Source organism: Lemur catta, chromosome X (genome assembly GCF_020740605.2).
Source record: "Lemur catta isolate mLemCat1 chromosome X, mLemCat1.pri, whole genome shotgun sequence".
NCBI lineage: Eukaryota > Metazoa > Chordata > Mammalia > Primates > Lemuridae > Lemur > Lemur catta.
This window is the reverse complement of record NC_059155.1, coordinates 6,879,747-6,905,935: the sequence shown is the minus strand read 5'-3', so window position 1 is coordinate 6,905,935 and position 26,189 is coordinate 6,879,747. Positions and strand designations below refer to the sequence as shown.

At 61.6% G+C, this 26,189-nt stretch overlaps 1 protein-coding gene across 3 annotated transcripts; it reads right to left on the bottom strand.

The window, feature by feature from the left end:
* Positions 1–26,152, bottom strand: FLNA (filamin A). Of its 3 annotated transcripts, none has more exons than XM_045538230.1 (48): positions 26,069–26,152; positions 21,722–22,211; positions 18,480–18,728; positions 18,281–18,378; positions 18,033–18,180; positions 17,263–17,381; positions 17,092–17,169; positions 16,837–16,999; positions 16,553–16,753; positions 15,888–16,025; positions 15,682–15,805; positions 15,419–15,555; positions 15,124–15,317; positions 14,877–14,990; positions 14,642–14,785; positions 13,941–14,064; positions 13,698–13,858; positions 13,522–13,612; positions 13,273–13,442; positions 12,930–13,047; positions 12,548–12,810; positions 11,683–12,280; positions 11,416–11,589; positions 11,175–11,337; positions 10,934–11,094; positions 10,672–10,842; positions 10,169–10,292; positions 9,923–10,079; positions 9,084–9,273; positions 8,902–8,925; positions 6,426–6,673; positions 6,218–6,313; positions 5,963–6,065; positions 5,735–5,875; positions 5,503–5,631; positions 5,152–5,325; positions 4,890–5,051; positions 4,595–4,798; positions 4,366–4,518; positions 4,127–4,249; positions 3,756–4,022; positions 3,475–3,612; positions 3,110–3,225; positions 2,432–2,564; positions 1,471–1,647; positions 1,088–1,306; positions 797–1,000; positions 1–486 (listed from the first exon to the last, which is right to left on the bottom strand). In XM_045538230.1, the coding sequence occupies exons 2-48, from the start codon at positions 22,092–22,094 to the stop codon at positions 299–301; spliced, it is 7,944 nt and encodes a 2,647-aa protein (XP_045394186.1). In that variant the 5' UTR covers positions 22,095–22,211; positions 26,069–26,152; the 3' UTR covers positions 1–298. The 3 variants fall into 3 exon arrangements, with proteins under 3 accessions (XP_045394186.1, XP_045394185.1, XP_045394187.1); XM_045538229.1 differs by lacking the exon at positions 26,069–26,152 and adding an exon at positions 25,386–25,474; XM_045538231.1 differs by lacking the exons at positions 8,902–8,925; positions 26,069–26,152 and adding an exon at positions 25,386–25,474.
* Between the last annotated feature and the right edge of the window lie 37 nt (positions 26,153–26,189).

Here is a 26,189-nt window from a genome sequence, read left to right as displayed (position 1 = left end):
GACAATGGAAGCAAAACTTTATTTCTCTTGGCTAGGGAAGAGAACCAGTGGATAGTCATGCACAGGACCCCCATCCCTCACTCCTCCCAAAACCAAAGAAGACAGGCGGCGCCACCAAATGGCTTCCTCTGCCCAAGTGAAGGCCAAGAGGCCAGAGGCTGCCGGGAGAGGCAGGTGAGCACAGCGCAGGGCGGGCGGCCACAGTGAGGGGGTGGCTGGGGGGGGGCTGCTTGGGTAGTGGGGCAGGCATGGGGACACGTCTTGTCATGCGAGCTGCTGGCTGGCATGGGCACCAGGCTCAGGGCACCACAACTCGGTAGGGGCTGCCTGGGATATGCTCGTCACCCCACTTGACCACCAGCGTGTACTCCCCCTTGTCCTTGAGCAGGTAGGAGACGCTGTAGAGCCGGCTGCCCACGTGCTTCACCAGGATCTCCTCGCAGGGTGTTCTCGGGCCATGGACTCCCACCAGCAGCATGTTGTTGCCTGAGGCGGGAAGGAGCCTCAGTCACAGGCCCAGCCCCCTTCCTTTGGCTGTGACTGGGCGAACCCCTCCTCCCCAGCCTGTTCGAGGGTGACAGCCCTTCCTAAAGAGCTGCCAGTGCTCTCCCCTACCCAAGCCAGCATAGGAAACTCCAGCTCCTCCAGGGCATTTTCTTGAGAGGCAAAGGAGATGGCAGGGAGGAGGAGTGTTAGCCATGCCCCCAAAGGTTCCCACTCCGGCCAGACGCTGGCCATCCTGTTATTTTTGGCCTTCTCTTTCTGGAAGGCCAGGACGGGGGTCTGTGCTGCCCACCTGCTTTGCTGCAGTCTACTGTGAAGCTGCTCTTCTGGCCTATGTAGGCCTTGCTCAGCCCCAGGCCCTTGGCCACCACCTTGCTGGCATCACTAGGACTTGGGCCTGGGGTCCCATGCTGAGGGGCACCAGCAGCTTTGGTCAGGGAGTCCACAAACACTGATGACGTCTCATGGAGGCTGTGGTTGCTGACGAGACGGGGGCCTACAGAGCAGAGTAGGTAGGGCTAAGAGCTGGCTGGAGTGCCAGGCATTGGGTGGGCAGGAACCAGCAGCCTGGCCCTAGGCTCACCTGTGACTTTGGCCTTGAAGGGGCTGCCCCCAATGTGGTAGGGGCCACCATACTTGATGGAGATGAGGTAGCTGCCAGGTGCCATGGGAGTATAGGTGACACGATAGCCCTCAGGGCACTCCTGGCAATCCATCTTCACCTTGGAGGGGCCGTCGATGGTCACTGACAAGGCACCAGCTCCCGCATTGCTCGTGTTCACAATAAACTCAGCTGGGCTCCCTGAGAGCATGGGAGGTCAGGGAGAGAGCCAGCCTGGCCTGCCTCCCTGTCCTCAGCCACCCAGTGCAGGCTTGTCACCTCCAGGACCTCCTGTTGTCACCAAGAGCTTGGAGACAAGGCCCTAGCAGCTGCATCCACACCTGAATCTGTGCCCAGGGACCTACCTGTGACACCACCTTCTAGGCCTGCTCCATAGGCAGACACCAGGCCTGGGTCCCCTCCATGCCCAGGCTCCCCAACTCGGATCTTGAAGGGGCTTCCAGGGATGTGGGTGCCATTGAACTTGACATCAATCAGGTAAATGCCATTCTCCCGTGGGATAAAGCGCACAGCATACTTATCTGAGGAGCAGAAGGGTACACTGTGGGCCTGAGGTCCCTCCTCTGTAACCAGCAAATGGAATCTTAGAGGAACAGCCTCAGCCCTGACCCTTCCTGTTTTCTTCACCCAGTGGCTCCTTGGGGCCCACTCTGCTGCTTCCAGGGCCATGCTGGACACCCACAACCTGCAGCACAGACCTCCTGAAGGCCGAGGGCTGAAGCTTTAGACACTCGAGCAGCCGCTGTTGAGGCTCATTTGGACAGAATTTTTTTACAAGCAAGACACACTCCTCATTGCCTCCTCAGAAAGGTTGCCGTGAACACCACATCCCTGGTGTGTTAACTGGGGCTCAGAGCCACGCAGGAACTTGCTTCAGGTCATGCGGCTGGGAAGGGGCATGACGAGACTGTGCAGCCAGTGACACAGCCCACTGGTTCCTCCTGTCTCCAGAGCTGCCGCAGGCCTGTCCTGTCAGCGCCAGGCCCCTGGCTGTAGGGCTGGGCAGCCCTGTGGCTGCACTTTGGGCCGCTCCCTCTAGAGACTGCATGGTACTGCATGCAGAAGGCCTTCCCAGTGGCTGTGGCCGGCAAGTCAGATCCCCAGGGGCTTGGGTCACCAGTTGAGGAAGGGTTGCTTGGCTGAGGGGGCCCAGGAGTTGGGGCCCCGTCTTGGCTGCTTACAGAATCTGTACCTTCCTTTTGTACTCAGCCTGCTTCCAGCCAGCTGGGCAAGGCTTGGGGAGGTCTGCTGCCCCAGCGGGGCCGGGGCAGATGGCTGGGTGGCCGGGCAGGGACAGGGCCTCACCTTGGTCAATCTCTGTGACATAGCACTCCTCCAGGGCTCCCGAGGGGCTGTGTACCTTGGCATCGATTGCCCCCTTGGCCCCATTCAGGCTGACTGCAAAAGAGGCTGGCTGGTTGACCTTTAGCCCTGACTCCTGGAAGCACAGCAGATGCGGTTAGAGGGGTAGCTGGGGCAAGGGAGGAGGGCAGGGCCCCAGAAGCAGGAGGCCCATGGCTGGCACTTACCCATCTGGCATCCAACTTGGTTTAAAGAGGGAGAGCCACTGATTTGCAAGGGACAGCAAGCCATGGGCACACCCCGCCTCCCGAGCTCCCATCCCCTAGGCCCACGTTGTACAATCATATACACCCAGGTGGCTGGAAGGGAGGGTGGCCCCACACCGTGGGCAGCACCCAGCCCTGGCAGGCTGTCCCTCTTTAAACCTCAGCCCTGGTGCTCAAGGGGCACAGGCTTCTGTTCAAAGCCTTTAGACCTGAGACACGAGAAAAACTCCACGCGGTGGGCAGGGTACTGCCTGCCAACCCCAAGTGTGGGCTGCACCTGGCCAGAGCAGAGGCCTGGTGCCCAGAGCTGGGTCAGGCAGGTCACTCAACACAGGGCCGAGGCCTGCTCTTTGTGGTGGCTCTGGTCTGGCCAGGCCCAGGGGCCCCAGGCGGGCGGTTTCTCTCAGTGCCTCACCTGAAGACTAGAAACAGTAAGGCGGCGGGCATCGCCAGACGGAGAAGCCACGGGCACCACGAAGGGGCTGTCAGGGATGTGCTCCTCGTTGAACTTGACTGAGACCTCGTAGTCACCTGGGCGGAGAAAGAGCACAAGGCTGCTGGGGGCACCACATACATATCCCCAAGGGCCACCCAAGGAGAGCACACTGGAAAGCCCCAGCTCATGAGCATTTGGGCCTTCTACCTCCCACAAACCTGCCCGGGTGGCTCTGGGACCTCGAGGTGGAGGGTAGGAGCCAGGAAGGGCTGTCTGTGCATCCCCAGGGACCAGCACCCACACTCGGGCCCCACCTCCTCCAACCCCAGCCAGGCTGTCAGTACCTGGCTCCTGGACCACATAGGCCACACCACAGGAGCCATCCTTGCGGTCCTCAAAGGAAATCTCAGCCTTGCTGGGACCCTCAACGGCAATGGCCAGGCCGCCGGCACCAGCTTCCCTGGTCCAGATACTGAATTCGGCTATGGGAGAAAGTGTGTTCCCATGGAGAGTTACTCCCTGCCCTCAGCCCCCTCTAAGCATGGCCAAGATCGACGTGGCTGCCGCCACTTCCCCCGCCCGCCCCACCCAGGAGAGCGAGAGCTCAGTGGGTAAGCAGGCCCACCTGGCACTCCAGCTTCGGCCCTCTCTAGGCCAGGGCCCCCAGCGCGGACCTTGTGGGCTCCTCCTTCCCCCAGGGGCCCCACAGTGAACTGGAAGGGGCTCCCTGGTACATGCTGGCCCTTGTACTTGACGCTGACTGTGTGTGTGCCCATCTCGGCAGGCACAAAGCGGATACAGTAGGTGTGGTTCTCCCCTTCCACGATCTCGGCCTCGTGGCTCTTGCCTGATGGACTGGTCACCTGGGCTGTCATGTCCTGGATGCTAATTTCTGCAGGTGGGGGACAGCCTGGTGAGCAAGAGCCCTGGGAACTGCCGCTCTGCTTGGGGCTGCTTGAGCCCCAGGACCCCTCCCCAGGTCCCTACAGCCCCTACCAGGGATCTTCAGGCTGAGGTCACAGTGACTGCCAACGTTAGCCACTGAAGGGGCCCGTCGCCTGCGTGTGATGCTCTCTTTCACCCTGCCCTCGCCTGTCACCTTCACAGAGAAGGGGCTGCCTGTAGGAAGAAAATGCAGTCCATGCCCCACACAGGTTATACACCACAGGTGGCCCTGAGGGTGTGACAAGGAGGGCTGCCAAGTGGCAGGGAAGGCACATGGCTACTGAACTCACCAGGTACATGCTGGTCAGCAAACTTGATGTTGATGATGTAGTTGCCAGGCTCTGTGGGGCAGTAGGTGACCCTGCAGGTGCCATCCTCCAGGTCCTCTGTGTTGATGTCCACCTTGCTGGGGCCCTCAATGGACAGGCTGAGCCCACCATAGCCTGGGGGATGGACACTCCTGAGCCAGGGTGTCAAGCACAGTGGTCCCACCCCAGCTGGCAGGCAGCCACCACCTACCTGCATCTCGAGTGTCAATGATGAACTCCGCAGGCTCAAAGGTGTGGCCTTCACGGAGGCCCTGGCCCGAGACCCGGACGCGGCTGGCATCCCCGATCTCTGACTGGCTGATCACCACTGGGATGGGGCTGCTTGCCACGTGCTGGCCATTCTTCTTCACATGCACAAGGTGCTCCCCTGTCTCCTTGGGCACGAACGAAATCCCTGGGCAAGGGCAGGGCTGTCAGCTGGGGAAGGTGTGGGCCCCACAGGCTCCCCCCGTTCCGAAAGAGACCTGGCACCCTTGGCCTCTCACCCACGTGGCCGTTACGCAGCCGCTTCAGCAGACAGGGCTCCTCCCGGCCTGAGGGCGGCACCACGGTGGCGGTCAGCAGGCTGAGGTCTGTCTCTGAGATGTTGATGGGGATGTCAGCAGCAGAGCCCACCTTCAGGTGGGACATTCGCATCGATTCGTCACCTAGTGGGGGGCAGACCATCCGTCACTGTGCATCCAGCCACAGGAGACTGTCTCCGCCCTGTCACCTGTTTCCATCACATCACTACTCAGTGCCACCCACCTGTGACCCTGGCAGTGAAGGGGCTGCCTGGGATGTGCTGCTCGTTGTACTTGACAAGGATGCTGTAGTCACCAGGCAGCACGGGCAGATAGGAAACACTGCATGTCCCATCCTGGTTGTCAGTGCAGCTGATTTCTGCTTTGGATGGACCCTCGATGGCCAGTGACAGGCCCCCTGGAGAGAGTTGTGGGACACCCTGCTAGGCCTGCATGGGTGAGGAGCCCTGATGGCCAAGCAGAGGCCAGGGCAGCAGGCCAGGGAGCGCCATTTGGGAATGGCTTCTGAATTTAGCCCTTGGCTGGGTCAGGGCCTCCTGGGCACATAGCAGATCGCAAGAGAGCCATTGCTCACCTTCTCCTGCATCCTTGGTGTTGACGGTGAAGGTGGCAGGCTTGTTGACCACTCCATGGGTGAGGCCGGGCCCATAGGCAGTGACATGGCCACAGTTGACGTAATCCACATAGAACTGCAAGGGGCTCCCTGAGACAGGAAGAAGGACCTCATGGAACGGCAGCCTTGTGTCTCTCCCACCCTCGTCTCTCTGTGAGGTGGGGCGGGGTGGGCAGAGGCAGGGCGAGCCCACCTGGAATATGCATGTTGTCATAGCGGATGTCCATCTCATGCAGGCCGGCCTCGCTTGGTGCGTACCGCACAGTCACAGTGCCATCCTTGTTGTCGGTTATGGCGGGCTGTGCCACCTTTCCAGAGGGCATTCGGACCTCCCCTGCAGGGCAGCAGGGCCGAGGTCAGGGCAGCCCGCCAGCACACCCCGGCCTCCTCAGCTCCTGAGCTCCTTCCCGGTCCCACTCACCGGTGATCTCTCCCTTCTTGATGGTGAAGGGGATGACGAGGTCAAAGGGCCTCAGGCTTGTCACATCCAGCCCGTTGACACCCACCAGGGGCCTCTCTGGGGCCTGCAGTGGAGACAGAGGGCCTGGGTGAGGGGCCGGGGGATCTGGGGGTCCCCCTCACATGTAGTGAAGCAGGGCTTCACAGAACACCAAGCTGGCCAGCCCCAGAGTCCCCCTGGGCTGGGCATGCTGGGAGGAGGCGGGCCAGGCCATACCCAGGTCTGCTGGCCACCCTGGGCGTAGGTGTACTGTGGGGCCAGCTGCTGAGACCGTAATGGGGGCTGCGTCGTGGGCTGGTCCCCAGCCAGAGCCTGCAGGGCAAAGCAAGAGAGCTGGAGACTATGCCGCCACATAGGGGCCCCAGGGGGACAGGCCAGGACCTGCCCAGACCCCCCTGCTGATCCATCCCCGGCCCCTCCTCACCGTCACTTGGAAGGGACTGTTGGGCACATGTTCACCACCAAAGCGCACACAGATGACATATTTGCCCGGCTGAGGGGCTGTGTAGAAGATGTCAAAGGTGCCATCTTCATTCTCCACCACATCCACGTCTACCTCTGAGCCATCAGGGGTACACACGGTGCAAGTCACCTTGCCTTTGCCCGCTGCCTTTGTGTCCACAGTGATCACCGTCTCCTCCCCAATCTGGATGGTGGGGCCAATGCCAGCACCTGGTGGGGCAGGGTGGGTCCCCAAAGGGGGGCCAGAGCATGAGCTTGGATTCAGGCTGCTCCTGTCTGTCTGCCACCCACACGGGCCTCTTACTGCCACCACCAAGCACAGCCAGGCCTCCCACCCCACCCTGACCAAGCTGGGATGGCGAGTGGTTTCTCAGAAGGCAGGAAGGGTTCTCCTGACCACCTCAAGTGCCCATGTGGGAAAGGCCCGATGGGGGGCACCCAGGTGCCTGGGAGGAAAATGAAGGGCCCACCCCGGCACAAGTATTGACTACCACCTCCCTTGCCAGCTCAGCCTCAGCAGGCACCGTGGCCCACACTGAGGAACGCCAGTGCTCTGGCTGGGTCTGTGGCTGCCTGCACCCTTGTGGCCTGGCCCCGGCCCCCAGTGCTGTGTGTGGATGCGGTGAGGCAGAGTCCTGCTGCAGCGTGGGGGGGATGTGACACTCGCCTCCCTACCCCCCAGGCCTGAAGGTGAAACTGGAGTTTCCTGACAACTGAGAATGCTCACTCAACCAGAGGCTCGCGGTGAGAAGCAGCCTGGCGCAGGCGGGGGCAGGGAAGCAGGGAGGCAGTGGGGTTAGCACCCGAGTAACGCAGCACAGCAGGCTTGGTAGAGTTGTGGCAGCACCCAGGGGGACAGGGGACAGGAGGCCCAAGCCACAGCCACCATTGCTAGGTTGCAAGGGCGGAGCAACTGAGCAGCGTCCAGGGCCCCAGAGTGCCCGAGGAAAGGGGAGGGACAGTGACGTTATGATCTGGGGCTGAGCCGTGGAGGCTTGGGGGGCCGTGGGCTGTGAGGCCTGGCAGTGAGAGCATTTTTTGTAGCCTGGCCTCCCTCCAGGGAAGCAGCTGGGAGCATAAAACCCACTTGAGGGCCAAGTTCAAGGGGACCTGCCACCAAGTCCCCCTATCTACCAACGGTTCCTGCTGCACTAGGCTGCATGCTGGCCTTCCACAGCCCAGGTGGCTCTCCTGAGCTCTAGACCTGGCTGCCTGCTACTCATGCAGCCCTGGGAGGCCTCGCTCATGCCTGCCCCACATCATCTAGCTAGTGGCATGGGCCCCAACCTCACTGGTACCCCGGCTCCCCCCATTCCCCGCCCAGCCCCCAGACCATCAGCAGGTCTTGGCCACTCCATCTTCAAAGTATACCTCCTAATTTGGCTCCCCCATGAAGCCCCATAGCCACCAGCCTGGCCCAAGCCAGCCCTCTGGCTTACCCAAGAGCAATGTCAGCCCTGCAGCTGGGCTCTCTGCCTCTATTCTGCACACAGCTAGGGGGACTGAGGTCACTCTGAGTCTTGCTCCCGCTCCCCTGGTCCCCAAAGCCTGTAATCAGCACCCCCTCCTAGTATCCCCTGCTCCCCTGCCCTATACACACACACCTGTCATCTCAGATCCCATTGCCTGCTCTACAAAGTCATCTAGCTCCTGCCACAAGACCGTAGCCACTCTCTAACCCTCTCTCTGGCCACTTTGCCCGAGTGCCAGGCCTATAGCCTTTGGAGGCCCTTGAATAATTGTAGCCTTCTATCAGCATCCCTGGGGTGGCCCTGGCTGGGACAGGTAAACCTCCATGCCTAGTTGGACACTGAATAACGTCACTGCTGTGGGGACAGGGGAAGGGAGGGAAGGAGGAAGATGGGTCAAAGAGTGCACTTTGGGGCTCTGAGGCTGGGCCAGGCCCCGCCATGCTGGCCGCCCAAGCAGTCGACACTGGCGCTACTGCACTACCAGCCAGTCCCACCCGCTCATGCACCTCCCCCGGCCCGGGACACAGAGGCCCCTGGGAGGTGGGGATGGGGGTCTGTGGATCTGGCCAGGTCTGGGGACTTCCATTGAGTGGGGCAGACCCTTTGTCCCCTCAGCCCACGCAGGAGCCCTGTGCTTCCCTGGGGTGCCAAGATCCCCAGACCCCAGAGTCCCCAGTGGGGTGCCTCTCAGGATGCACCTCACCCCAAAGCTCTCAGCTGCAACCCGAGTTCTCAGATGGGGGAATAAAGGCCCAGAGAGGGGAAGGGCTAGAACGTTCATGCTCAGCTCCGGAAGCCTCCCTGGGCCCTAACCCTCCAGCCCATGGCCTTGTCTTGTGTGCCCCCCCCACGCTGTCCCTGCCTAGAGCTGCAGCTGGAACTGTCCTGGGAATTAGCCCCGAGAGGAAAGGAAGCTGCCCCTCTGAGCAGGAGGGGCATTGGGAGTGGCCCCAGCAAGCAGCTTACCTAGCCCGTGACCTCCGATTGACACTGAGGTGAGAGGGCAGAGAGCAAGGAGAAAGGTCAGGTGAGTCACTCAGGGGGGCGGCCCCCACTCCCACACGCCGCCCCAAGCAGCGAGCCCTTGCATACAGGCACACCCAAGCCCCGTGCGGAGCGCCACGGTGGCCACTGGTGGGCTGGCTCACCTGTGACCGTGCATTTGCTGGCGTCCCCAGTGGGCACAGCACGTACGCGGTATGGGGAGAAAGGGATCTCGTCACCACCATACTTGATGAGGATCGTATAGCGGCCTGTGACATCTGGCACATAGGCCACTGTGTATGTGCCATCATGGTTGTCTTGGATGTGCGTCTTCTTGGGCTTGCCTTCTGGGTCCTGAGTGGCAGAGCACAGGGGAGGTGGTTGGCCCAAGCCTAACCAGGCCTAGGCCTGCCTCAGGCCCTCCCGAAGGAGTGCCAAGTACCACTGCCACAGGGAGAGCTTCCGGGCTTCTCAACTGCTGTGGCCCCAAATGGCCGCCTGCACTTGGCATTGTCCTTTATTTCCCCAGGGGCAGAGTCCAGAATGGAAACCATAAAATACCCAACATTCCCCACATGACAACAGACGTGGCCAGGGAGCTTGGTGCCCATCCTGCTTTACCCAAATCCCTGTGACATTTCTTGGCTCCCATCCTCGGCCCCAGGGCCTGCTTAGGAGCTCACCCGAGAGATCTCAGGGTTCTCTCCTGATACCTGCCCCATGAGAATATTGCAGGTGTGGAAATGGAGGCACGAAAGGCTTCGGTAATGTGCTCAAAGGCGGCGGTGAGCAAGTGTGTGTGTAAGCCTGTGCCTGTCACCTCCATTCTAAGGTACTCACAGCTTTAACGCAGCAAAGGCAGAGGACCTGCCCTTCTCCACCGTCCCTGGTGCAGTTCCCCAGGAGACGAGACCCGAACTGGCCCAGCTTCCCCGCCCTCCAGCCCCCCAGGCCTGGGCCCCTTGCCTCCCTTTCCCGCTCCTGCAGCTGCAGGCCAGCTCACCGTGATCTGGACAGCCAGCAGGCCTTCCCCCGCGTCCTTTGCATCAATGGTGAACTCCACGGGCAGGCTGGCGGGCACACCGGTGGTGTTGAGCCCAGGGCCGCTGGCCTTTACCTTGCTTGCGTCGTGTGTAGGCAACACCTTTACCTTGAAGGGGCTGTGGGGCCGGGGTGTCATAAGTAGTCAGACAGGCTCTTTGCACCCAGCCTGGGCCTCTCCCGATGGGTGATGGGTCCTGCCTCTTACCTCCGAGGCACCTCCTCTTCTCCATACAGCACTGAGATGCTGTAGGGCCCTTCTCGGCTGGGCACGTAGTTGACAGTCTGGGTGCCATCAGCGTTGTCCACCACGTCCACCGGCTCCACCAGGCCTGGCCCCAGTCCCAGGGACAGAACCTCAGCCAGTCCCCTGGGCCCCCACCCCTACTCCCACCACACTGGATGGCCAGGCTCAGCCCCAGGCCGAGACCCCACCTCATCATCAGCTGCCTAACCCTGGGAATGGCCTGGAGCCCCTGTGGCACAAAAGACACCAATGTGGAGGTCATCTTGGACCCTTGCCTGCCTTCCCTCTCACCACATCTGCTCAATAGCCACATCCTTTCTGTTCCACCACCTCCTGGTCTCCCCCCCACTGGCTCCACTGTCACCCGAGGCTCTTCTGCCAACTACCTGCACACCTGCCAGTGTCTTTCCCCAGCCTCCTCAAAGAGGACCCTGCTCCTGGCTCCCAGGTATGTGAAGACTCACCTTTGGGCCCTTGCACTTTGACCTGCAGAGGGGCCACACCAGCCTTGCTCGTGTCTACTTGGAAGGACTGCGGGAGGTTGGCGCGGACCATGCCTGGACTCAGGCCAGGCCCAGAGCACTTGACCTTGGATGCATCAGTCACATCGTGTACAGGGACCTTGAAAGGACTGCCTGGGGGTTGGGATAGGGGGATGGCAGCTGCATAAGACAGAGTGGGGATGAGTGGACAGTCCCAGCCACGCCCTGGCCACCACCTCCTCACCTGGCACTTGATGGCCACCATAGGTGACGTTAAGGCTATAGGTGCCGGCCTCATAGGGGATGTACTCGACTGAACAGCTGCCATCCTTGTTATCCATGCAGGACATCTTGGCCTCAGAGGGGCCCTCTACAGCCAGGCCCAGGCCCCCTGTGCCAGCTCCCCTGGGCCAGATAGATAGCTTGTCATCCTCTGGTGTTCCCAGGCCCATCAGCCGCCCCTGCCTCCCGGGCAGCTCACTCACCTGGTCTCCACAGTGAACTTGTTGGGCTTGTTCGTGGTGCCGCTTTGGATGCCCGGCCCATGGACACGCACCCGAGAGGGATCGCAGCCCTCCGTCACGGGCACCTGGAAGGGGCTGCTGGGCACCGGGCTCCCATCGTAGGTCACATCCACAGAGTGGAGGCCTGGAGGAGGGCAGGCCAGGTCAGGAGGAGCCTGGGCTGGCCCTGCCTGCCCCTGCCCAAGGGAGCCTCAGCACGTACCCTCCTCATAAGGTGTGTACTCCACTTTGTACGTTCCATCGCCACAGTCCTGCACGTAGGTCTCAGTCAGGTTGCCTGAGGGATTGGCCACACGAGCCTTGACGTGAGGCCCTCCTGTCTGTGTCAGAGCCCGGGCATCCACACTGAACTCGGTGGTGGCCTCACGGAAGACACCTACAAAGGGACACAGGGAGGAGGCATAGGGGTCTAGGGGCCTGGCTCCCCACGTGCACCGTCCCCCACATATCCCATGGTGGGTACCCTCACCTTGGCCCTCAATCCCAGGCCCATAGCACTGGACGCCTGAGGTGTCCACTGCAGGCTCCACCTGCAGCTTGCTGGGGAAATTGGGCACGGGCTGGCCACCGTACTTGATGGTGACGGTATAGGCCCCGGGGCAGAGAGGAATGTAGGTGATGGTGTGCGTGCCATCGCCGTGGTCCTGGATGTACACCTCGGCCGGCAGGCCCGCCTCCGAGCAGATCTCGATGGTCAGCTCCGCGCTGCCGGCGCTTGAACAATCCACTTGAAACTGGCCCACCTCGCCAGCAGTAGCCCGCTCCAGCCCAGGGCCAGAGCACTTGACCTTGGATGCATCAAAGCAAGGAACTATGTGCGCCTTGAATGGGGAGCCAGGGATGTGGGTGTCAGCGAAGAGGATGTTGATGTTGTAGTCCCCAGGCTCAGTGGGTACGTAGGACACAGAGCATGTGCCATCCCCGTTGTCCAGGCACTCGAGCTGTGCCTCACAGGGGCCCTCCACTGTCAGGCCCAGGCCACCTGTACCAGCGCCCTTGGTGTCGATGGTGAAGCGGGCAGGGGAGCCTGCGCTGCCCCCTTGTAGCCCCGGGCCAAACGCCTTCACCTGAGGGAAGGGGGTGTCAGGAACCAAAGCCACCTCCCTGACCCCAGACCTCCCGTCTGACCCTCCATCCACCTCCTTTGGCCCCGGCTTCCCACCCCCACCAAACAGGGACACAGGCAGGCCTGGGCTGCCTGCCAGTTGGGCCATCCATCAGTCGTAAGGACAATAGAGAAAGGGCAAGGACGAGTCTGGAGAAGATGGGGTGCCCCCTGGGCCCTCCGAGAGTGTACTTGACTCTGCCCTCAGGGCCCCCCACATCCCAATTACCTTGCTAGGCTTGGTGGGGGCCACGGCTTCCAGAGGAAAGGGGCTGCCAGGCACGGGCATGCCATCATAGGTCACCTCCACCTCATAGGGCCCCTCCTCACGGGGCACGAAGCGCACCACACTGTTGTCAGCCCCCAGGCCTGGCTCCACCTTGCAAGGCACTGCTGTACCAGAGGGGCCCACAATCTTGGATGCTACTTTGCCTTGACCACCGGCACCTTTTGACTTGACTGTGAACTCCTGGTCTTTTCCAATATCCACCTCTGTTGAGATGATGAAAGGAGGGAGAGAAAGAACTGTGAGATCCAGCTCAGGCACCCCCTGGGGTGACACTCTGGCTGGGAGGTCCTCAGTGACCATGACAAGGGCCCCAACTACTTACTTTCTCCCAGGCCAGACACCTTGATCTTGCTGAGGTCCAGGCTTGGAGATACTCCCACTGAGAAAGGGCTCTTGGGGATGGGATCACCTCCGTAAGTGACATTGACACCTACAGGACCCTGGGAGGGGTACAGAAGTCATGGGTCAGGGCCCTGGTTTCTCTGGCCTGCAGTGGCCCCACCTGGGCTGTGCTCCCCAACACCCCTCCTGGCCCTCCGTGCCTCTCCTCTCCCAGGTGGGAAACAGAGGGGGCAGTAAGCGCCCTGCAGCGGCCCACCTAGGCCGCCATGTAGGGTCAACGACCGCAGTGGAGGGGTGTGGCTGAAGGGGGGCCAGATGGCTACCTGCTGCACAGGAGTGTACTTGACCGTGTAAGTGTTGTCATGATGGTCAATGACATCCACGTCTCGCACTGCATCCCCTTTGGCAAGCCCTGAGAACTGGACATCCAGCTTGCCCTTGCCAGCGGCTTTGGCATTGACCGTGAAGTGGGTGGGTTTGCCAAGCTCCACACCTGAGGAGACACAGTGACCATGTCCCAAGCCCTCCCACCCTCAATGCCCCCCAACCTCCCACAGGGTACTTGTCCTCACCTGTGCGACTGAGACCAGGGCCCTCGGCCTTCACCTTGCTGGCATCATGGGAGGGCTCCACTTTGACCCGGATGGGGCTGGTGGGGGTGGCCTGCAAGTGGTGGGAGGAGAAGGGCTGAGAGGAGAACAGCCCCTTACACTCTGCAGTCGTAGGAGCTGGGAGCAGCAGCACCTACCTGGTCAGCAAAGAGGACCATAATGGTGTAGCTGCCAGCTCCACGGGGTGTGTACTTGACTGTGAAGGTGTCGTTGTCATTGCGGATGATGTCAAAGTCAATGTCGGCCTCAGCGGGGCCCACCACTCCAGGGGCACACTTGATGCCGATGCTGACATCCCCTGCAGTGGGGGAAGGAGCGGAGGCTGGGACCTCACAGGGATACCCCGCCCACCTGCCCTCCTGCCCACGGCCAGGCCTTACCCTGGCCAGCTTCTGTGCAGTCCACAGTGAAATAGGTGGGCTCATGGGCCTTGAGCCCTGTCTTGGCCACTCCCGGGCCATATACCTTGACCTTGTTTGGGTGGCTGCCAGCTCCCACATTCACCTGCAGGGCACAGGGGCAAGTGTAAGGGTTTGGAGGAAACGCAGAGGCTCCCTTAGCCACCGCTGACTGCTGACAGGCATGCAAAATGCTACAGCCGCCTCAGGAAGCGTGTGGCAGTTCCTCAAATGATTAAACAGAGTGACCATAGGATGCTGCAGTTCCACTCCTAGGTAACTACATGTCCACACAAACACCTGCACCCAGGTGTTTATAGCAGCACTATTCACAATAACCCGAAGGTAAAAACACCCTAAGTATCCATCAGCAAGTGAATGGACAAACAAAATGTGGTCTTCCGTGCAATGGCGTGTTATTCAGCCACGAAAATGAATGAAGCGCTGATCCCTGCAAATGCAGAGATGGAAAGCAGGCCAGGTGCTGGGGGAGCGGGAGTTGGGAGGGCGGGAGGTTCTGTTTAGGATAATGACAAGTCCTAAACTTATTAATAGATTGTAGTGATGGCCACTCAACTCTGAATGTACTAGAAACCAGAGTTGTCTGCTTTGCACAGATGAATCGTGTGCTATGTGAATTTTATCTGTGGAGATGGGCTAAAAGCCCATGAGGTCCAGCTCACCCTGAAGGGGCTGTTGGGGATGCTGACACCTCCCCAGGACACCATGGCTGTGTGCTTCACCGGCTTCCTGGGCACATAGGAGCAGCTGTAAGTGCCGTTGCCGTTGTCCTTGACTGATGCCTCCACAGGGCAGCCCTCATTGTCCTGCAAGGAAGGCAGGAGCAAGGGGCCCACTGGTCAATGCCCAGGCCTGGGTGCCCAGCAGTGCTACCCCCAAGATGAACGGGCACTTCACCTGGACTTGGACCCGGAGAGGGGCCTTGCCACCATGCTTGGCATCCACTGTGAACTCCGCTGGCTTGTTGATGGCCACGCCTGTTTTCTCCAATCCAGGCCCACGTGCCTTCACCTGATAGGAGACCACCCAGATTTCAGGGGACCAAGTCAAGGCCACCAAAGCCACAAACCAGGCAGGGTAGCCAGAGGGACAGAGTAACAGAAGCAGGAGGCCAAGACTCAGGCCATTGCTATGTGCCCTTTACCCTGTCTGGGTGGAAGTCCTGGGGTGCGTCGCGGATGTCAGCCATGAAGGGGCTGAGGCGGATGTCCTCGCTGTTGCACAGCACATGAACAGCATATTCACCAGCCTCCTGGGGCCAGTAGCGCACGTCACAGGAGCCATCACCCTTGTCGTCACATTCGATCTTGGCCTGTGAGGGGCCTTCCACCGAGAAACCTGACAAGAGCCACCAGTCCCCTCAGTGCCCTGGAGCCTCAGGGTGGGCTGCCCTTGCCACCCTCTGTCCCCAGGTGCCCACGCCGCAGCCTCCAACTTACCGAGGGTGCCTACATCGTCCCCAATGGCCTCCACCACAAAGTCTGCTGACTTGCCAACGACACCGCCCTCCAGCCCAGGGCCCCAGGCCCGCACCTTCTGATTGCCACACTCAGTGCCCACCTTCACCTCGAAGGGACTGAAAATGGGAGAACCACACAGGGGAATGCTGAGGGCACTGCCCTGCGGACCGGGCAGGAAGGTGGGGACAGGAGGGAGGATGTGGAGTGAGCAAAGCAGGGAGAGAAATGCCCAGGGGCCTCACCTGCGCCCGATGTTCTGACCACCCCACGTGATGGTGACTGTGTATGTCCCGGGAACCGTGGGGTAATACTCGAAGCCATAAGTGCCATCGCCCAGGTCCTTCTGCTTCACACGCTCCTCACCCTCTGCCAGACAAGGAAGACCTCAGGCCTACCCAGCAGCAAACCCCGAGTCTACTGCCACCCACCCCAGCCCCGGCCAACTTACTGGGGCCCTTCACGGTGACCTTCAGCTCCCCACTGCCAGCACCCTTCGTGTACACCTTGAAGTCAGCTGTCTCCTTCACCCGCACACCTTTGGGCTGAAGGCCCCGGCCAACGGCCCTGCAGGCGCCGGGGTTACAGGCTGTGGGCAGAGGGGCCGGCTGAGCTGGTGGGAGCTGGGGCTGGGCCTCCCCCTCCCTTGCCCCCACAGGACCAGGCCATCAGGACTGGAGGGTCCCTCAGAGCTTGGCTGGTGAGGGACATGCGAGAAAGAACTGGAGTAACAGGACCCCAGGACATGGCAGGCCTCCTCCCACCTGCTCCACACCAGCCCGGAGTTCCACCCAGCCCTCCCTTCCAAGAAGAAGACAGATTCAAGTACCGTTGACCCTGTGGGCAGAGCAGAGAGCAGCAGGTTTCTAGACAGCTGGAGCGAGCTCTTCCGAAGGTGAAAGCATGGAGAGGAGAGAGATGGAGAGCGGCGAGGAAGAGGAGGAGGAGGAAGGGTCCCAGCAAGGGAAGAAAGACAGCGCGTGCCCAGACAGTGGAAGCTCAGAGACCAGGGGCACCCGGGCAGGGCTGCGGCGGGAGCAGCCCCTACGGGCTCCCTCTCCTGTGGGAGGCTCAGGCTGCAGTGCCACAGAGGAGGGTGGCCAGGGCCAGGCCTACCTTGGCCAACGGTGACAGTGTAGGGGCTACGAGGGATGGGCACACCAGCGAACGTGACGTGCACTGTGTGGACGCCCTCCATGGTGGGCTGGTAGCTGCAGCGATACGTGCTGTCACCCCGAGCCTCTAGCTGAGGCTCCACTGTGCCTTTCTGTCCTGCAGGGTCCTGGATCACGACCTCCACCTCGCCCGTGCCAGCTCCTGCCACAAGGCACCAGCTCAGCTCCTGGGCCCCAGGGTGACCCTCCCCATAGACCAGCCAGGCCTCAGCAGCCTCCCCTCACCTGCTGTGAAGATCTCAAAGTAGGTGGTCTTGTTGGCGATGTTGCCACTGGGCTCCAGGCCGGGACCTTGGGCAGTCACTTTGCTGGCATCACCCTGTGACTTATCCACATACACCTCAAAGGGGCTCTTGGCGATATGCTGGCCAGCAAAGAGCACAGTGACCTGTTCCCAGGAGGGGCAGACCATGAGGGCAGGGGCAGGGTTCTCTAGCCACTGTCTGTAGCCACCAGCCTCCCCACTAGCCAAGGGCTCACCTTATGAGTCCCCGTCACCTCGGGGACATACCAGACAGAGAAGGTACGGTTCTTGTCGTTGTTGGCAGTCACTTTTGCCTGTTGTGGACAGGAGCCCATGAGCCTTTGCTATCACCGGCCCCACCCAAAGCGGGCACTACCGGGCCCTCCCCTGCCAACAGGTGGCCCTACTTCCTCCTGGTGTCCAGCTGGGTCCTCCACATACACCAGCACCTCGCCCTGGCCGGCACTTCTGGTCTCCACGGTGAACTCTGCCCGTTTCTTCACCATATTGCCCGTGGGCTCGATGCCTGCCGGCGGAGGGTGAACAAGCCATGGGCCAGCTACTATGGCCACAGCCGTGCCCCCCGCTGTCTTCCCCAGACACCAAGGCAGGCAGGCAGCCAGAGCCCCTGGCCCTTCAGAAGTACCAAGGGAGGCAGCACTAAAGGCTCCGTGGCCCTGCCTGCCGGCTGCCCAGTGGGTACATTGCAAACTGGGCGAGTGAGTTCAGCATAAACCCGCACACCGAGGCTAGCCTCTGGACCCGGCGCTGCTCCTGCTGCCGGGACAGGCCTGTGCCTGTTTTCTGGAATGCTCAGGTTTGCTGCGCTGGTGTGGCTGCCCAACCCTTTGCCCGGGCCCCTGCTCCCGTGTGATCCCCTGACTGGGTTTCAGGTCCCTGCTACCACAACCTGGTTCATTTCCATTTACAGTGAAATGGATCTTCCCTGTGGCTTCACCACAGGTTTAAGTCACTTGAAGAACTTACCAGCACTCTCTTGTCTAGTCAAGTGACCAGTTTTAACCGGTCCTAACCCACTCCTGTCTGACTCTTGGGTAGTGTTTCATCACCTAGCCACTATGTGACCCAAGATCCCTTAGGACCTCGAAGTTGAGAGACCACTGTCCCATGGGGAGGACAGCAGTACACAAGTGCACCCCCGGCTGGGCTCCCTCACCTGGCCCGTAGGCTCGAGCTTTCTTTGGGTTCAGTTTGGGCCGCAGCGGAGCCCCTGGCTTCAGCTTGGCTTTGGGGAACTGGGACAGGTAGGTCATGACAGAATGCTCATCCACATTTGGGTCCACGATCTCCTCAGGGGTGATCACCTGACATAAGCAGAAACCAAGAGCCACTGGGCCTCTGAGTCTCTCCCCATGGCAAACATGGCCCCCCAAAATCCTCGGGCCGGGCCGGGTGGGGGCGTACCTGTGGGATGCCCAGCCAGTCGTCCGCCTGCTGCATGGCTTCCCGCGCGTTGTTCACAGGCTTGCTGGCGTCCCAGGAGTCCCAGTCAGGACACAGGCCTGTGGCACAAAGCAGGTTGAGTCTGGGGGCTGCAGGACCCCCTCGCAGGCTGCCCACGGACAGCCCCAGCCCCATCTTCCCCACCCCCGTGCCCCCTCACCCGGAGCACAGCTATCCACAAGGGCACCCAGGGCCCGGCCACTCTGCCAGTCCCGACTGAAATTGGTGATGGGCAGCTGCGGCAACTTGTTCTGGATCCAGCCCAGGAGCCGCTGCTTGGGTGTCTGCTTTTTGGCCTCCTCATCCTCCTCCTCATCCCACATGGGCATGGAGATGGAGTAGTGCAGGATCAGGGTCCAGATGAGGCCTAGGATCAGCTTCAGGTTCCCATCCACGATGGCCTTGCTGTCTGTGAGGCAAAGGAGCGCAGTGCTGGGCAGGCAGAGCCAGGCTGGCGTTCCTACCCTATCCCCACAGTCTTGGAGGGGCCAGACAAGGGCTGTGGGGTCAGGGAGAAAGGGGAGTCCCCCTCCAAGCCAGGGGCAGGGTGTGGATCAGGCCCTCTCTGCCCAGGGCCCCTATGAGGGGTCTTCAGAGGGAAGGAGACTTCTGGGGAGACATAGACACACAATGATAACGCAGTACAATAAGGGGCCATTGCTGGCAGCCCCAGGGCCCAGAGGGAGGGCGGAAAACAGATCTATTCTGTACACAGCTGCCAAAGTGGGGGTCCACCACCCATCTCCAGGGGCCTATGGGGAACCAGGAGTAGTCCAGCCCCAGCTGGCCCAGAAGCCAGGGCCCTGACCTCAACAGCTGGGCTGGGGCCGAGGAAGAGGAAGACTGGCTGGCACAGGGTAATTGGGAAATATAATTGCTGCTCCGGGGTGGGTGGGTGGTGTGAGGCAGGGGAAGTAGAAGAGTTGGGCAAGGACCCTTTGGGTGAAGGGGTTGAACCCCACCCCTCCCCACTTCCTCTCCACCCTGGAGCCAAGCTGGGGGTCAGGAGGCTGCAGGGGGTGGCTATGGGCCTGGCTTGGGGGAGGGGCCAGGAGCCCAAAGGAACGAGTGGCTGGACCACATGGCCCTGACTCACTGGGACCCATTGGGAAATGCTGGGGTGATGGTCAGGAGACATTGTAGGGGCCCCATCACCCAGCCAGAGGAGGAGGGAGTGGGCTGGGTTGGGCACTAAGGGCCCTGCTTGTGAGCTTGGGTGGCAGAGGCCTTGGGTGGAGTACCCATGTCCCGCTGCCTCAGCACAGCCCACTTGCTGCCGCCTACTGTCTGCCCCACTTGCCACCAAACGGTCCCCTGTGCCTCAGGCAGCCGCCATGCTCACCACAGGGGAAGTGGTTAGGGCGGGCACCCTGCACCCCCATCATCATGGCAACCCCTCTGGGCTCCACCCAAGGCCACCCCTGGGTCTCAGCCTTCTGAAGGGGGGTGGCTGAGGCTTTCTAAGAGTTCATCTTTGGAAACCCTGTTGGCCTGCCCCATAATCAGAGAAAATACTTGTCTGGTGAGTCAACTCATGTGGGCAGGGGTGGGCCTGTGAGAAGGGGATGGACACCATCAAAAGGGCCATCAATGGCAGGTGGCCTCCCAATCCAGGCAGTACCTGGGGGAGCAGCTGAGCTGCTTAAAGCAGAGCAGCTTCCCCTGTTCCCAGGTTGGTCCTGGCCCCCAACAGCTGCCTTTCGCTGTCCCCAAATGGCAGGAGGGAGAGTGGGGAGGGGGATTCAAGAGAGAAGACCAAGGGCACAAGGCCAGGACGCAAAGCCAGCCAAGGCTTTCCACCAGGCCCTGACCCCGCAAAGCCAGCCAAGGCTTCCCACCAGGCCCTGACCCCGAGAGTCCTGGGTCCAGTACAAGAGCCCACAGTGACCTGCATGAGCAAAGCAAGGCCTGGCCCCCCAGCCCTGGTAGGTAGAGCTGGGCCCTCCCCCTGGTCCATATTAGGCCAACCTATGCTGGGCCCATCCCCCTCCCAAGAGAGGGTGGGAAGGACCAGGGCCCACAGCGGGGAGACAGCCTGGCTGGATGGCCCCGCCCCATCCCACCCCCTTTCCCTAGCCCAGGGCCAGCCGGCCCCCTCCCTCCCCTAATCACTGCTGCTTTCCAACATTTTTTTGCCTTATATGGCAAAGCTCTGGGAACCAGGCCTGCTCCAGCCAGCTCACAAGGAGGAGGGGAGAAGGGAGGAGGGAGGAGACCCCCCCCAAAAGAGCTGGGGTGTGGCCCGCCTCCCCACATCCGGTTGCCCCCCCCACCCAGGACTCAGAGATGACTCAGCTTGGCTAGACAGAGGCTGGAACTGGGGGGTGGGCCTCCGCCTTGCCTCAGCTGGCATTCCAAAGAAAGAACTTCGGCTCTTAGGACCTACTCTCTGAGTGGCTAGAGGAACCCAAGTCTTGGTCCCTCACTTTCTTGGGCTCAGCAAAGACCATTCCAGAGCCATACGGATAACTGGAAGGTCCCTTTCAATTCTGAAGAAAAGCGGGTTCATTCCTCTCCCTGTTCCACATTCCCTCGAAGTCACCAGTTCTGCTGCCTGTCCCTGACCAGCCCCCATCTTGAGACAGGCCTGGGATGCTGCAGTAGGCCTGATCAATGCCAGCCTCTCCAGCCCAGTGACACAGACGCTGGGCTAGCAACGGGCCAGTGCACACTGGAGCATCTCCCAACAAACTCCTGCATTCTAGATGCAGAAAACCAAGGCCTACATGGAAGCAACAGTTGACGCAAGATGAACAGCAAAGTTGGTGTCCAAGAAGACTACCAGCCAGGTCCCTCACTCAACCACGCCCAACTCACCTCCGGTGCAGTTTTGCTAGCTATGCCTCTCTCTGGCCCCCAAGTTCCCCGGGGGTCAGGGGGATCTAAACTGGAATTTGGAGCCATCTCCAATGGGTGACCCATGTTCCAGGGACCGAAGAAGCCCAGAGCCATAGACAATGGGACCCACAAGCTCCAGTCTCCACTTTGGAACCACAGGGGCTCCTGAAGGCTAGAGGGCCTTCTCTAAACTGCTGTAGGGGGACAACCCAGGCCTCTTCCTCCTTGGGGATGGGGCGCGGGGTGCAGGGGCAGGAGCCTGGCCAGTGCCCGTCCCCCAGGCCCTCTCTCACCACGGCCGCAGCGGCGGGGGCGCGGCCTGCGGAGGATGTGAGCTCAGCCTGGGCGCGGGCCAGCCGGGGCGCAGCGGGCGGGGGCACGTAGCGGTTCGCACACCCGGCCGGCCAGCCCGCCCGCGCGCCTTTGTTCTCGAGGCCCGCGTGGAGCAGGGGAGTCCGGGGGCCCAGGGCGCTGCGCTGCAGCCAGGGAGGGGGGATTTGGAGGGGCCCGGGGGGGATGGAAGGACGCACGGAGTCCCCGTCCCCGCCCGCCCGGCGCCCTCACCTATGGACACGAGCTTGATGCTCTCGCGGTCCAGGAACTCGAGCGCCACGGACACATTCTCCAGCTGCATCTGGCGGAAGGTGGGCCGCTGGTTGTGCTTGCGGTGCATCTTCTTCTGGCTGAGCACCTCGAGCAGCGCGATGAGCCTCAGCCCGTCGCTCAGGTCCGTCTGAAGGTTGGCGATGCGCTTGCTCACGCACTTAAGGTGCTCGTTGCACCAGCGCGTGAACGTGTTCTGCTGGATCTTCTTCCACGGCGCGTCCTCCGCCAGGTCCTTCTCGGTGGCCGGCATCTCGGCGTCCCGCGTGTCGGCTCCGCCGCCCGGAGCCGCGCCCGCCGCGCTCTGGCCAACCCGGGAGTGGGAGCTACTCATTTTGAGGCGCGAGGAGCCGGGGGGCGGTGCTGTAGCCTCTGTGAGGGGACGGCCCTTCAATTAAAGTCGCAGGCACCTCGGCGCGCACACGAGGCGAGGCAGAGAGCGGACGTTGAGCTGCGGAGAGAGCGAGCCCTTTAAATGCGGGCGGAGGGCGGGGCCAGGAGGCGGACCTCCTGCGGGGCGGGGCCGTGGGGTGGGGTTTCGGGGCCGCGCCCGCCCCACCCCGCCCCGCCCGTTGGAATGCCCCCACTGGGCCCCCGCTCCCACCGATGCGACCCGAACGTCAAGCGTGGAAGAAGGTCGATGGGCCCCGAAAGGGGCAAAGATGTTCCCAGGCCCCAAAGCCTCGCTCCAGCCCTGTAGAAAACGCGCCCCAGAGCAAGAAAAGGCCGAGCAGCGTCTGGCACAGGACCGCTTGGCCTCCAGTCGGCACGCCTTACAGGGACTTTCCTTCCCCAAGGCCCCTGCGGGGGATGGGGTGGCTGTGGTCCCTGAGTCACTTGGGCTCCGCCCCGTCCCTGCACCCCACTCGCGCCCCCTGCGGTCGTCCCCCTCCCCCGAGCTCCCGGCTGCCCAGGCAGCAGCGGGCAGGGGCGAGATCCTAAGAGCGAAGCCTTGGAGAGCGCCGGCCCCAGCAGGCACCGCTGGGAGCGCTTTGCGTGCGCAAAGCCAGGGAAGCGGCTGCCCAGCTGGGTCCCACAGAGCCTCTGCCCCAGGCCCGCCCTTCCCGTCTGCACGGCCCTCGCCTGCGCACCTGCACCCGCTGCTTCCCGCCGCCTCCCTCTCCCCTTCCTTCCCTCTCCCCATCTCTCCCTCACTCCTCCCTCGCTCCACCCGGGAGGAAATGGGGCACTGGGCCAGGAGGCCGCCAGCACTCCAGGAGCAAGCAGCCTTCGAAGGGGCCCGCGCAAGCCAATGGGCACGGGCAGAGGGCGCCGTGTCATGCGTGCAGAGGCAGCGTAGTGTGTCTGCCTAACTTTCCATGCTGTTCACCTGGGGGCGAGGGGGGGGGACTTTCTTCTTCAGTCAGAATGGCCCCTAGCCCAGCGTCACCCTGGCCCAGAGTGGCTGGGTAGGGGGCTGAGGGAAATGGCCTTCCAGACCCAGAGGACCTGCTCAAGGGTTCTCATAAGGCTGAGGCTGGGTCTCGGTGGGCTTCAGGTGTGGTGGCAGGTACAGACGGGGCCCAAGGACAAGGAGGCCAGAGGACCAGGGGTAGGGGGAGTATGAAACATGTTGCCAAAGCTTGCTAAGAAGCCTGGATTGTGTCCCCAGAGCAGTGGGAAGCTATTCACTCAAAATGAACTTTCTGGTAGATAACTGGAGATGGTGCAGAGGCTGCTTTGCTGAGACGGAGACCAGCAAAAGTACAGGGGCAAGGGCACTGTTGGGGACACTCACTGCCACTCTCTTCAGTCAAGAGAAGCCAGCCTACCTATGGCTTCTTCCCCAGAGTAGACTCTTCCTCTCAGTCCTGTATACCTCCCCTCTCTAGGATGTTCCCTTCTCTATGTCTTTTTTCTAGAAAGGAAGGTCTCTTTCCATACTGCTTGATTCTAGTAATAATTAATTAATCTGCTAAAGACCAGTGGGAGAAGGAAGCCCTGGGTTGGCCAGCATGTCATGCCCAAATATGGTTGGCTCTCCCATAGCCTTGGTGGTGCAGTTGCAAGCCCAGCCAGCATCTCCCCTGCCTATCAACACGTGGACTTCGGGGCTGCCTGTAATCCCACTGTTTTTTCCCACCAGTGGTGGTTGGGGGGGAGCCAAATGGCATTTTTCTAAGTACTGAGACCCACCCCCTGTACACTCTCTCCTCTCCTGACCACTTTCAGACACACCTACACAAAACGCACCACGCTGTTGTGTCTGGGAGCTGGGGAGGTGGGAGGGAGAGCTGTGAAGGCAGACCCCATGCAGATCCCTCCCTACCAGGCTCCTTTCAAGACAGACTTGAAGTTGTCCTTCTGATCCCCGTGCCCCACTGAGAAACAAGTTCCCAGGGCTGGAATTACATCAAAAATTGATTCTCTCTCCACTAAGTGCCATCCAGTTGGGTCATCTGGGTTCATTCCTTAATATTCAGGGAGCAGGGAAACTGAGTCAGAGTAACTGACCAGTACTCAGTTCCAGCAGAAAGGGTGTCAGAAGGTGGGTGTCCTGGCTTCCAGCCCTAGGTTTTCCCTATTTAGAGAAAACAAGGAATGGGAGTGTAGAGGGTTCTTCTCCAGGGGGGGACACAGTATCACCACCAGATGTCGCCCGATCCCAAAGCCCCCAGATCGGACAGTCCTGGGAAGTCAAAATCCAGCTCTTTCATATTTTCCCTTATTTGGAGTAGATTCTTGGACGTTAGACACACCCCGCCCACCATACCACCCCTGGCCCTCAGACCCCAGGCCAGGCCCTCCCACGGGGAGCTATAGCCCCAAGGCCAGGGGCTGTTCAGCGGGGATCCTTTAGGAGTCCTTTCCAGGCCTTTGTAGCCAGGGGGCGCCAGGAGGGAAGGAAACAGAAGATTGGCAAGGAGAGAAGAGACCTGGGCTGGTGCGGCAGATGAGGGGCCCCATTTTCCAAGCTCCCACTTTGACAGTGCAGCCTGCAGCACTTACAAATGGGCCTGCCAGCGGATTTCACCTAATTTCCTGGCCCAGGTGGCATGGGAAACTGGGGACTCTGCTGCTTACATCTTGGCTGGCAGTGAGCATCCAGCCCAGAGCCAACCTGGGACAAGGCCCAGGGCCCAGGGCCCAGGGCCCAACAGAGGAATCTAGCCTGGCCACACCCCTGCTATGGCTCCACCGCAGTCCCAGAACCAGCTCTCCTGTGTCCAAAGCAGCTGTGGACTTGCACCAGCAAGGGACCCACCCTCCCAGCCGGACACACTGGCTTAGAAGTGCCTTTCCAGGGAGGGGCCGCTCACCCTCAGCCTATGCAAGGTCCTTGTGTCCTGGGGTCTTTCCCACACAGGCATGCAGTGGTCGGTTCATGGGCAACTGCGCAGGCGCCAGTCTCCTGCCAAAGGCCCAGACACCCTCTCTCTCTCAGGGACCCCCATGGCTTTGGGCTCCCACACTCGTGGGACAGACACTGCCCATGGGCAAATTACGGAAAGCAGTGCCCGCACACTCACTCCCCGACGTCAGGGGCGCCTCCATCGTGCTAGTGCACCCCAGCCGAACCTGGCCTAGGCCTGGGCGCGAGCCGACGCCTGTATTCTCGGACCTCTCCGCCCGCCTTCTCCACCCTCGTCCTGGCCAGCGCGGAGCCGAGCTGCGGAGGCCTCACCTGCTGTCCCTGCGGGCGGCCGGCGACCGCGGGGTGGCGCTCAGCTTGCCTTTGCGCGGGTGCCAGGCGCCTCAGGGCTCCGCGGGCGTCCGCTGCGCGCCGCGCGCCTCCACGCGAATGGGCCACCGCCACCCGCCTTCTTGTTGGCCGCACCCCCGCCCCGCGCCCGCCCCGCGCCCAGCCCGGCCCGGCGAGAAAGCCTTAATTGGTAAAATCGCCCAGGAGCCGGGGACGGGGATGGGGGCGGGGGCGGGGACGCGCCGTGAGCTCCAGCGACCCGGCCGCCTGGCGTCGCCGCCCCCCATGAGCTCACCGCCCCTCGAGGGCCGCCAGGCCCCAGGGAGGGGTCTCGCCTCCAGCGCCCGCAGGGTCTGCAGGGCCCACATAGGCCCAACTGCAATGACGCTGCATGGCTGAGTTTGGGGGAGCCAAGTGATCCCCAGCTGGAAAGGCCCAGCCCCAAGGCCACCTCCTCCAGGAAGCCACCCACAGTTACAGTCCCCTGTCTCTTCCCCAAGCCTGGGCTGGCCAGGCAGGTCGGATTCTGTCCCCCAGGATGGGGGACAGTAGGCTGTTGCAGGTGTTCACTGAGCACCTACCACCGCAAGGCTGGACCAGGGACCGGAGCCCTGTGATGAACAAGCTGGGCCTGGGGCTGTGCTGGAGACAGCAGCAGAACTTACTGAATTTCCAGGGGCAGATTCCATGCAGTCCCAAAGCCTGGGAGTGCGCAGCAGGGTGCGGCCGGAGGGCCAAGTGTCTGTGAAGCTGGTGGGCACAGCCACACCCTGGCACTGCCAGCCT